Source organism: Dicentrarchus labrax, unplaced genomic scaffold (genome assembly GCF_905237075.1).
Source record: "Dicentrarchus labrax unplaced genomic scaffold, dlabrax2021, whole genome shotgun sequence".
Taxonomy (NCBI): domain Eukaryota; kingdom Metazoa; phylum Chordata; class Actinopteri; family Moronidae; genus Dicentrarchus; species Dicentrarchus labrax.
Window position 1 is genome coordinate 26,462,324 of NW_026136714.1, and position 12,698 is coordinate 26,475,021.

The following is a 12,698-nucleotide window of genomic DNA, read 5'->3' on the forward strand; positions in this document are numbered from 1 at the left end:
GATTTAGATCTATTCACATGCTTCAAACTATTAGGGCACACCCTCATAATTTTCCATTCACACTGATTTAAATTCAGCCATTGATACTAAATATGACATAAAAAAGCAGACTATAGTATCTTGTCAGCGAAACAGAATATTATTTATTACATGCCAAAATCAGTACAGCTGATATTAATGTTCTCAATAGGACATGATGAATAACTCTTAATTAAAGGTATTCCAAAAATTAAACACAGGAGTCAGAAATACTGTCGGAGTTTGTGATTCAGCAAATCAATTCTCTCTTACCTGAGCATGCCAAGATCACGTAGGTAGTTTTGGCACACTAGCACTCATTCAAAACAGAAATACTGACTATACCTCTGTCTGGTCGTTTTGTTCTTAGTAGGTACTGTAGTCAAATATTCAAAACATCTTTTCACTACAGAATGTCACAGTTACAGCTCGGAGCCAACTGGAAGATTTACTAACTTAATCCAAGTCATTTCCTGCAAGATCCCCAGCATCAAATACTTTCAATAGTCACAGTGCTTGGTATTACAGATCGACTGATATCAGTTCCTGAAGGCTGATATGCATTTTCTAGACTGCAGTTGGCAACAGTTTCTATAATAATACAATATAACACTGCAGCACACCACAGAATTAGAGATTCCCAAGGCATTTCATTGAGTAGTGACTGGTAAAGGCACAGTTACAGTTGCTCCGGCAAAATCCCTCAAATGAAGCCCCATTACTGATGTCAGAGTGAATCCAATCCCACTGCAGAACCTGACTTAGTGAGGTTTTTTTTTGCATGTTTGCAATGTTCACTTTAAGACATTTAATACTGATGATGCATAGAGAACATATGAATGAGATATGATGTATGAAAACTAAGCTCCACAAAAAATACTGACACAGAGCATAAAGACCAAAAAAAGTAACAGACTTGTGATAACTACACAGAGGTCAAGAGGAGGCTAGCTTTTCTTTCCGGCACAGAGACCATGGAACCAAAGGAAAGCTGTAAAGGTTTATCTTACACTTATCTTAGCCAATGAAGCTATTTGTGAAATGTAATCACTTCTGAATACTTTTTTAATTAAAATACAACTGATTTTTTAGCTATATTAAAACCATTAGTGGTTTGAATTGACCTTTTGCTAAAACCCTTCCACAAACAGAGACTTCCCAATCATAGCTTAGCAACCTTCCAAACCAAAAAACATAAGAGCATAAGTGAGAAGATGAGTGTGAGTGTGACTGATTAAACCCTATGTTTATCTGCTAGCTAACAGGCCTGCTACTGAAAGTAGTAACCTCACAGTAGATTCAACAGTAACAGTTAGCACATTATTAGTTGATTACATTATTTAGCAAGTTGTGTTAAAAAAAGCCCCGCTGTGCCAGTCCATGGTATGGAGTGGTGTAGGTAGCAGATCTGCTTGGGGTCCTGCGTTCACAGATGATGTAACACATGAACACATTATGATTGGCTATAATGCCTGATTCGTACATCCTGTCCAATCAGTACTGAGCATGTGCAAGTCTCAGCAGAGATGCCAAGGAAAAGATATGGCTCACTTATTAGCTACTTCCATCAATGGCTCTGGAAAAATGACACTTTAATTCAGCATGCTATTAAGACTTTTTTAAAACAATTTTTATCTTCCTCTGGATGCAGTTGGAAGAGGTATGTGGTTTGAATAAATATGGTGACTTGCATGTACATAATATCTGTAAGCATTTATGTGTGAGACATACATAGAGCATATAGTATAGTGACAAGCACAGTCTTCAGATAACTTAGCCAATGTTAGCAGAGGTTCTGTAAATGTATTAATGTTCCCTCAGCTAATACTGAGAAGACAATTTACATAACATTAAATAAAGCATTGTAACACATTGTTCTTTGGAAGTAACTAATCTAGCCATCTCATTTCCTCCTAATTTCTGTTGAGAGTTGGACATGCGCGGTACAGATCGGGAAGGATGTACTGTGGTACGAACACACGACACCCGTACACATTCCAATGACATCTGTAAATGCAGGACTGCGAGCAGATCTGGAACAGAATTTAGGCTAACCTTAAGTTGCTCTGTCCTGATATTTATTGGATCTGGGGAAGTTTACACTCCAGTAACTCCAGCTCATCAGTCCTCATCTTCAAACTTCTCTTGAAACGTTAAAAGTGTAATACACTGTTAGAAAATACAATAGACTAATTAGCTCTGCACTGTAATACAAGAACAGTGATGGATACTCATGGTGAGGTGGTGAAAACAGGCTGAGTTATGCAGTAGCTTGGCACAGTGGTGTCAGATCTCCACCTTCACTGCTGAGGTGCATCTTGTGAAGTGGAGTCCCCAGTAGCTTGTGCAGTTCCTGTAGTGGAGTCTTGAGCCAGCAGCTGCTCAGGTGGACGCAGGAACACCACAATAACTGTGATGTTATCACTAGAACCGGCTGCCTTAGCGTGACCTACCAACTGTTGAGCGACTCTCAGTCCAACAACCTGCTCTGACTGTTCCAGCAGAGCCTCTCCCCCGCCCTCGGGGTCACCAGGTGGCTGGAGTGCATCCAGGACTAGATGTGGAACCTCTGAAGGTTTGACTGCATCAAAGAAGCCATCGCACGCAAGAAGCACGTAGTCTTCGTCCCCCACCAGCTGGGTTATCGAGCAGTCGGCATCTCCAGACACGTAAGGCTTCTGGTCAAAGTCACCTGGAGGAGTGATGAGGAATGTGTGGTTAGCAGCTGCAGCAGTACCTTCTCAAGTCCAGGCCTGTTTTAGAGCATTAAATAGGGTTTCCATTATCTGGTATTTACCAGGAAAATCACTGTCTGGTGCAAAGAGATGCCATCGCTGTGATGACAGCGCTCCACTGGAGGTTTGAAGTTGTATATGGAGAGTTTACCATTAGAGGGCTGTTTTCACATTCATCTGCATGAACTCTACATATGTTGAACGTGTAGGTATTAGCAGAATTTTGTGACATCACCTTGTACAGTGTGATGTAGAAAGCTAAAGCCACCAGTGCATATCCACTGAGAATGTAGGCGACATCGTGTCCAGCAGTTAGCATTTTGAAATTAAAAACATTTCCATAATTAATATTAATCAAAGTTCATTGGACTTTTTTGTGGAAAAACAATATCACACACACACTAGAAGAGTGGCAGCGGCTGTGGCTCAGAGGCAGAGCGGGTCGTTCCTTAATTGGAAGGTTGTTTGTTCGATCCCCGGCTCCTGGTGCCACATGTCGAAGTATCCTTGAGCAAGATAATTGCTCCTGATGCCGTGCATCGGTGTGTAAATGTGTATGAATGTTAGTTTCTGTTCGATGGACTTTGCCATCACTGAGTGAATGTGTGTGAAAGGGTGAATGTGGCACGTAGTGTAAAAGTGCTTTGAGTGGTCGGAAGACTAGAAAGGCGCTGTACAAGTACAGGTCCATTTACCATTTACCACTCAGTTGAGTGCAGATCTCTGTCAGCTAAAATATGGTGAAGCAACTACCACAAATACCAGATGCAACCAGTGCACATATGCAGAGTTTTGAATATAGTGTGGTTGTTTTTGTACAGTATGATGCATAGAATAGTATGATGGTATTGTAACCGAGTCTTCCAGTCAAAATGGCAGCAAAGATTACAACAACAGGGATTTATTTATTTAATATTGTGTCTAACTTTGGTGGATCATAAGATATCAGGTATGGAATGCTCTTTTCTATGGATGTCAGTTTTTGAGCCACAACAAGGGCCAAAATGTGGCCTGCAACAGACCAGGTAAATAGTGTTTTTAGCCTAGCACTTGCGACCCCTGCTGGCCAGTTAAGAGGAGTGAAGACTCAGTAGTCAGTATAAAACAGAACAGTCAATAAAATAGGATTTAAAAGGTTTTTCAACAATTGTGAAACATGCAACCACAAGAGCATACAGTCATAAATGTACACTAACAGATAAGGCTGATTGGTAGTTGGTATTGATTGCCTAACGCTGTATTCACTGTTCAGGGATCCCACTCTTTTAAAGAAAGCATTTTCCAGGCCTTTTTCAGCCACTTTTCCAGGAGTTTTTCTTGACAATACAGGACAACACTTTCTCAAAATTCGCAATTCCGCTGCAACCTTAGCAGAGCATAAATAACAGTTTGAATCAAGCAGAATTAAGTATTAAGTTTTTTTTGCATTCACAATTAATAAATATCAAACCCAACAACAGTAAATTAGATCATTAATAGGCTGTATGCATGTACTGTACATACGATCGTTGACTCCATTTCCAAAATAGACTTGACGTTAAACGTTTGCTGGAAGTGGTGTGAACACCTCTGGACCGACTTCTGGGATCAGAAATGAAAAAGGAGCATTTTTCCTTTCCGCTTTGCGCCTGGTAACCATGCTTTCAAGTATCATAACATGCAGTTTACCATACCAACAGTCGAGTTTCAAACTAAATTAACACCCAGGTTTACTTAATCGGGGAACCCTGCCTTTATTCATTCATTCATTCATTAATCATCACTGTGTTTGTTATTTCATTCATTTATTAAATGCATTCATTACTTAGTAGTTTAATAAACCCTGCATTTTCTAAAGACCTTTGCTTCATGTGTTTTTGTTTTGCAGTCACTGTACACAAGTCAAGAACTCCAGCAACCGTTAGGCTGAGACTAATTTAACTGGCTTTCAAGTTTCCCTTTTCGAAGGGTGGTGGCAAGTTAAATTCAGTTATTTGATATAATTACTGATTCCTTCTGATAGTCAGACGTAAGTGTAAATCTTTCTCTTAATGCATTTACTGCAATAGTTGAATGCCTTTTAAGCCCTTCTTGCTACAGCCTCAAAGAAAGGCACAATTGAGTTTATTCCAATGCTAACGGCAGTGAAAAGAGGGATTCCACACAAATGTGATTGACCTACCTATAGCTCTGGATACAGCATAGGTTCCGTTGACACGCCAGCAACCCATGAAGGTGATACAGCCACCAAGATCCTCAATTCTCTGTTTCTCATCCTGGACAGTGGAGGACAAAAGAGAACATCTTTACCATGTGATCACCTTTCCCACCATTCATTTTATCTGAACATGTGCAGTAACTTTGTTAACATGTATGTGCCTTTACCTGGTACCTTGTCACACAGAGCACTAAACTTCATGGTAATCTTCCCCTAAGATGTGTGTGCACTATTTGACCCTAGGGTGGTGCCATACAGTTCATGGGTCACTAAATCAAAAACGAATTTGATGTGATGGTCGCATTAGAGGTGTGTTGTATATACATGGAACAATTGTTGCTATGGTGGTGCAGGGTGAGTAAAATAATTCCTTTCTGGTGACATAGAGAGCTGTGTGTATGTGTTTGCGTAAGTGTGATATCCCTACCTCTCTGTCTGGTTTATGGGGGTCCATGAGTGTTACAGCCTGTCCCTTTCTGACCAGTAATGCCTGAGAGTCTCCAAGCCAGGCCACAGTCATCTCTTGACCCTGGATCAACACCGTCACGCCTGTAGTGCCGCTCCGCAGACGCTGACAACATACACACGTTATCTATCAACCTGGGTTTCAGCACTGCACTCCCAGAACCCAAAACTCCAGTGGTAGGACCTCTGAATGGCAACACATAGCAGCTGGCCAATCAGCTTTGTCGGTTGGACTTAATGCAAACATGAAATGGAGTCAAAGTGTAAATGTTGAAGCAGAATACTAAAATAATCAGTACCTCTCTCTTGGCTTTGCCTCTGAACATGTCATCTGTATGTTTGAAGGCAGTTTTAAAGGCTGTGGATGCGTCACTCTGCAGGGCCTCCTGTTTACTCAGAGCAACATGGAGGTGAGTGGCGGCATAGGTGGCAGCGTCCACCCCTCCATGGCCATCGAACACAGCGTAGTAAGCACGCTCCACTCCATCCTGGACCATGGTATAGAGAGAGACAGAAAGAAGTCAAATAAGTGTTTATTGACATTTTTTTGAATCTTGAAGGTGTTGTTTTGATATCTGGTTTCAGTGTTAGGTGTTGCAGGGAAAGTCTTGTACCTGGATCCCAAAGAGCTGGTTGAACTCAGCCAGGGCCACGTGCTTATCCTCCATCTTCCTCCTAGTGTTCTTGATGGCGTGAACAGAGCAGCGGAGGAAACGAGAGGGAGCCGGTGGGAGCTTTGGGAAGTTTTGATGCCATGCAAGCGCCACATTTATCAGCTTGTTAAGGAAGAGACGTTGCACTGCCAGTGCCTCAAGTACTATTAGTAAGATAAAATAAACAGGAAATCAATCACACTGTCTTTTGGTTCTTACTACTTTTTCCTATTGGTATATACATTGCAATACATGACAGACTCCACTCTCATGGTTTGGCATTTGTTTTCAGTGGCAAAGCTCTGATAAAGCCACTGAACACTACCTGTGCAGCACCAAACAGCAGACAGACACAGTTAGAGACTAGCTGGTGAACACAGAGGACCCACCCAAGTGGCAGTGGAGATTTAGTGCTACCAACAACAGACCTCCATTCATGACAGCAGACTAAATACAGACCCCTCAGTATAACACAATACAATTTAACAGCATCACAAGCTACAGCCTCCAAAATGAGCATGAGGTTAAATACTTACAGACAACTTTCTGTTCCTCTTTGTGGTCAGCCTCAGCTTCCTGCAGGCAGTGGAAAGGTGAAAGGTCATTCTGCAGTAGCTGGGACAGTGCTGCTTGGCACAGGACAGCACTGAGGCCTGCAGGAGCATTCCTGAACCAACAAAGACAAGCAGAAATACATGTTGTGTATTTTGTCAAAGGGGTTAAATATAATGTGACCATGGTCATTGGTTATTTAAAGAGTGCTGCTGGTATATGCACATCCATCTGTGAGATCATCAGTCACTCCTTTTCCTTTACAGAATTACATTTCTGTTGCAGACAAGACTGGGTTTAGGAAACAGGAAGTCAGGAGAACAATGCTGTTTCTACAGACAGGATATGAAGTTGTCCTGACAGGGCATACTTCTTAAAAAAAAAAAAAAAAAACATGAGCAGAGAAGAGAGAACACATGGCAATGATTTTATTTTAATTTTTATTTGTTATTTTCCAATTCTAACTTAAGCTAAGTTTAAAAGGTTCACTACTAGCTGTTCTAAGGCTCTCCATTACAGCAGAACAACTAAGAAGGGACATCTTTTCAGAACTTTCAAGAAGTTCTGACCAGACTCCATAGGTCATATAGAGGCATCAGTATTAAATTGAGACTGTTTTATAACCAGTTAAATACTTAACTTAAAGGCTGCCAAAGTACAAAGTGATGCATATTTTGTTCGCCTTATTATGAGCAGGGTTTAGCACTTTATTTCCCACTGCTGAGAGGGGCAAAAGAGACAAAAAAACAAAAACTTAAAACAGCTTAAATTTAATCTCTGCAAACAGGACACAAGCAAAACAACTGAGTTAACATCTTCTCATTCATTGCTTGTGCAAGATCTGCCATTATAAAACAGGAAGCTGAATTCCTGTCTTCTACTTCCACTAACAACCTCATCCTGTCCAATTAAGTCATGAGGAATGTTTATGGAACTGACACATTTGTCATTTACTTCTCTGAATGACAAAAACTTTAATAGATAAATAAAGCACATAATGTTACATATTCCATATTCTATTCTGAAAAGGTCCGCAGTATAACTAATAACAAATAATACAACGTTTTCACAGCAGCCAGTTTGTAGGGTAAACAAGGTCCATCTATGATGAACTCATTTAAGAATAGGGAAATGCATGTCAGAAGAGCTTGATGTTCATTTTGTCCAACCAACAATTTGACAAAACTAAATTATTACACATTAAATTATCTAAAACAGTTACGACAGAGAGCACACTTTTGGCATTTTGCTTAAAATTTTTAGTATTTAGTTTAAATTATATTATTTACAGTATCTGTATAGTTGATTGTTTTTTGAATTATGGATCAAATTACTAATAGCATCTGCACTAATCTGGAATTAATCAGGTGGGGCCTGCAGGCTAGTTGAGGCAGCTTGAGTTCGCTGCCACATTCACATTGTACCCTCTTCTGACTGTAACATATATCCAACACACACTTTTTGTACTTAAAGCTGCATTCAGTAACTTTTATACCACTAAAATTTTCACTGTGTCCTGACAGTAGTACATGAGACAGATGATCTGTGAAAAAAATAGGTTCCCCTGGCTCTTCCACTGGGCCTGGCCTCCGTTGTTATGTTTCAGGTTAAGTCTTTTACAGCTATTGTTTGGTACTTTTCTGCTGTCACTTTTATACAGTGTGTCAGCATCTATTATTGTGTCCACTGCTGCAGTGTGAGTGTCAAACAGTAAAGCTAACCATGCATATTGGGTGAGCAGGGCAAGAGCAGAGCAAGAGCAGAGCTGTCAGGAATGTGAGGAATGCAGCCACACATGCAAAAGATGGGCAGATACTCCTGCATTAACTACACTGACACTACACACCTTAGTGCTAGTGAGAATTCTATGATGGGAAAACAAACAAACAAAAACCTTTTTAATTGTGCAGCTATTCTTCCATTTAGATATGTTTATCACATGTGGACATGTGTGTACATTTTGCAGTGATTTAAACATTGGACTGTAATGTGCTGCGGTAAGATACACACAAGACACACTGTGGAGTAAATTAATAAACCCACCACGGTTTTCTCTACATTCAAAAGCCCTTTTCAGACATGGAATACTTGTGAGGAACTGGTAGGCTTTTGTACAATACTGACTTTATCTGTTAAAGTGCTGGCATTTTGTCATTCTGGCAGAGATGTATGTCATGTAAATGTCCGTTGCTACTTTATTCAGACATGACAGGAGGATGGTTTCAGAAAGAGTTACAATGTTAACACAATATTAGTAATTTAGTCCACAGAGGGAGCAGTGTCACTTCTAGAGAACAGTGCTCAGTTGGAAAATCATGTATATGTGAAAATATGAAGAAAAAAGAGTGTTGTCAATTGTTCTCTCACAAGCTGCAACACGGACAGTTTTTGCTATTAAAGAATTATTGACCACCCCAATTTTTCCCAAACACATTTTCTCACCAATTTCATAATTTCTTAGAGAATTATTTTATTTTGCCTAACAGTGCACAAGCAGAAAATGACAACACGATAGGTTGGGACTCTTGTGTGTGTTTTGCAGAATATTTATAAATCCATCAATGCAGTTGTCATAGATAAAAAATCCATGGAGTTAAGCATCCTATGGAGAGGGAGACCGCTAGTCAGTGTACGTACATGCACTTAAGTGCAGGTAATCGGAAAACGTATTTACATGCGCCATAGTAACCTGGCTACTGTAAATCTGCATGTAAATGCAGTAATCAGAATTCTTCCTTACCCCAAACTACATTTTGGAAGCCAGTCAGACAGAGCAGAGCCCCTCCTCACAGTGCAAAAGTGTGTGAATTTAGTTACAGTAAAAATATTCAGCAGGAGAAACAGACTTATCCCAACCTCTGCAGCCTTCTTTGCGTTGCTTTCAGTTTTAGTCAGACTTTGGATAGAATGATCTTTTTTTTTTTAGTATTATTGTGGGCTTCCAAGCTTTTATTGAACAATTTTTTTTTTTTTATGAAGGGGGGGGGGGGTGGACATGCAGCAAATTGGCTCTTGGTTGCAATCGAATCTGGGCCATTGATAAGATAAGATAAGATAAGAAAACCTTTATTTGTCCCGCGATGGGGAAATTGCAGTTTGCAACAACATACAGAAAGGGCAGAATAAGAGATAACAAGAGCTAAGAGTAGCTTCTAAAAATAAATAATGAAATAAAGTAGCATTGCACAGACTGATGTCAAACTGGTGTTTTGAAGTTTTTACACCTTGTGGTGTAATACTATTGCACATATTAAGAGTGTTCGTTGTGGAGCCTAACAGCAGCAGGAAGGAAAGACCTTCTATATCTTTCCTTCACACATCGAGGGTGAAGCAGTCTGTCACTGAAGCTGCTCCTCAGTTCTGTCAGATCACCGTGCAGGGGGTGGGACTCATTGTCCAGCATGGATGACACTTTAGCCAGGACTCTCCCGTCACCCACCTCCCTCACTGAGTCCAAAGGGCAGCCCAGGACAGAGCTGGACTACCTGATGATCTTATCCAGCTTCTTCCTCTCCCTCTCATTGCAGTAAGAACTCAGCATTAGTACATGGGGGACACGCTCTACTACTTCTCGCACCGAAAAGAAATATCTGAGGACAGTGTAATTACCTCAGTTACCAGTTAAAAACATGGTTACCCCTAAAAATGGCAGAGAAATTGTCATTCCCCAAGAGAAATGTACTCAGAGAAACTGGGTTTCCCTGAGTGCAACTACTGTGATTTTGGGAACCAGGTTTTTCATTTACTTTCGTCTATTCTCAAGGCCTACCAAAGTAAAATGTACAATGCATTCTGTGTACTTGTCCCTCTTGGTCGTACCTGGCAGCCAGCAGCCTCAGGCCCAGCTCCAGGCTCTCTCCATGCAGCTCCTCCTGCGAGACTTTGCGGCTGAGAGGGTTGACAGGCAGTGGACTGTCTTCCTCCAGAGCAGCTGGGAACTCATCCACAAACCTCCCCAGGAAGCACCTCGCCTCCTCCTCCTCCTCCATCCTGCTGACTCTGGCTGTAGTAAGCTCTCAGGTGAACAGCGAACTGTGATGGAGAATTAATGCAGTACACATCAAAGATTTGAATTCCCACCTGATAACAACTCACACACTCATAAATAAATATTATTCCATTACTATAATAATATTGTTATAACCTGTCACTGAGACACTACACTTACTCATGTCATGACTTTGACTAACGTTCTCAAAACTTTATCTTTGACTTACTACATAGAAATTATGAGACTGACCTTTGGAAATTTATAAGAGTAAATCAAAAATATATATACTCATAATTTTCAGACTAGGACCAAATATTGCTTAGTATCTCACAAGACATTCCAGTATTGTTTTTTCCTTCTCATTTATACCACATCATAATCATTTCATGTTTGTCTTGGGAAATGGCAAGCAGCAAGCAGCCATCATCATCTAACCTAGAAGAGGCTGCCTCCTCTTATTAACCCATGGCTGGCCAGATTTAGTATGTTAAGGAACAGCACCGCAGATATTTTCCCGTTTAAGGTGGAAACGAAATCTGCTGTAGAAACGGTCAGGACATGTGGCTACACATGACAAATTCTACTTTTTTTATTTCCCATATGCATCATGCCTTAATAGACCTTTTCCACAGCAGCCATTTTGACATGAAACAGTAGTGTAGACACAGGTGCTACCAGTGATACTAACTGAGGCTCTGTTCCATTTAGTGTAGCAGAGCCTTTACAGTGACAACTCAAACACTTTGTGCTTAACTCTGCTAGTACTTTTAATAGTATAACGAAAATTCCAATGTGGACATTATTGTGCTAAAAATATAGTAGCTTTAAGTTACACTCATACACTTGTGAACACTGTGCTGGGTGGCAGGTTTGAGTTAAGTCTTACTGCTTTCAACACATTTCTTGGAAAAAAACAATGAATACAACTTACTAAACAAACAGTGCTAGCCGTTACAGTAACTGTTAACAACGCAACGTTAGCTAAATTCAAAAGCGAATATGTAGCTACAGTAAGAACAAAGATTAGCGACGTATTATTTCCACATCAGAGGGAAAGGCGTGTGCCACAGCTATTGAGGCTGTAAGGATAGAACTAACGTTACCAACCAAATGTTCACAACATGGCTACTCAACTTTTCAGTTTTGCGTTTTTTTATTGTGGTTTCCCAAACATGTAAAACTCGCATGGCTTAACGTGTTGTGACAGTGTGTGCTCAAAGTTATCTTCCGTGGTATTGACCGCAGCCTCCTCACGGTTGCAACATTTATGTTACACTGTCATGTAACGTAAGTTAACGTTATATGCGCTCGGCAAGACGAATTAATACATTAGGGTCATTGCTGGCTACATTAGTTAAAAAATATATAAGCGGAAGGCTGTTTCTTCATCTTACCTGAGGCTAGCTAAGTTGAACAGTCTCTAGGCGTAGTAACGTTACGCCTACACACACTACAGACCGACAGCTGAGGGAAACACGCCCTTTAGCGAGACAAAGAGTAAAATAGAGTCATTGATAAAGCACACAAACACAAACCTGCGCTGGTTGAACTGATGGTAAAAACGACTGATGGTAATAATTCAATCACAGTGTACTATCCGTAACGTTAATAAATCTGCGGTTTGCTCAACACACTATTGGACCACCCTCCTCTACGTCATCACACTTCCCTCCTTCTTCCGCTGCAGATTTAAAGGGCCAGACCAACTTTTAATGAAATGACGGAAATGGTAAAGTATTATTATATTCTACTACAAAGAGTTATAACGCCATGAATAGCTTACAAGAAAAAGAACAAACTGGAAAGGTGTTCTGTGATAGGGCCGCAACCTAGTCCAACTATTGATTAATCTGCTGATCGTTTCCTTGATACAAGTATGTATATATGTGTGAATGAAATGTCAGGAAGTTGTTTTATAATTATAATATCATTTCCTAAAGATCGAGATAGGTCAAGCCTGGCTTTTTTTACTCACCAAATTTATTACCCAAAATATTCCTTTTAAAGACATGCATCACATCCTCACATTTGAGAAGCTGGAATTAGCTTGACTTAAATTATAAATCAGTTGTCAAAGTTGTGGATTG

The 12,698-nt window shown here is 40.3% G+C and overlaps 1 protein-coding gene across 2 annotated transcripts; it reads right to left on the reverse strand.

Moving 5' to 3' along the window:
• Positions 1-118: 118 nt before the first annotated feature.
• Positions 119-12,296, reverse strand: ppm1f (protein phosphatase, Mg2+/Mn2+ dependent, 1F). 2 transcript variants are annotated; one of them, XM_051422169.1, is made up of 8 exons: positions 12,147-12,296; positions 10,440-10,652; positions 6,605-6,735; positions 6,030-6,232; positions 5,715-5,903; positions 5,378-5,521; positions 4,915-5,008; positions 119-2,710 (listed from the first exon to the last, which is right to left on the reverse strand). In XM_051422169.1, exons 2-8 carry the CDS (start codon positions 10,607-10,609, stop codon positions 2,319-2,321), a joined length of 1,323 nt encoding a protein of 440 aa, XP_051278129.1. In that variant the 5' UTR covers positions 10,610-10,652; positions 12,147-12,296; the 3' UTR covers positions 119-2,318. The 2 variants fall into 2 exon arrangements, with proteins under 2 accessions (XP_051278129.1, XP_051278130.1); XM_051422170.1 differs by lacking the exon at positions 12,147-12,296 and adding an exon at positions 12,006-12,140.
• Between the last annotated feature and the right edge of the window lie 402 nt (positions 12,297-12,698).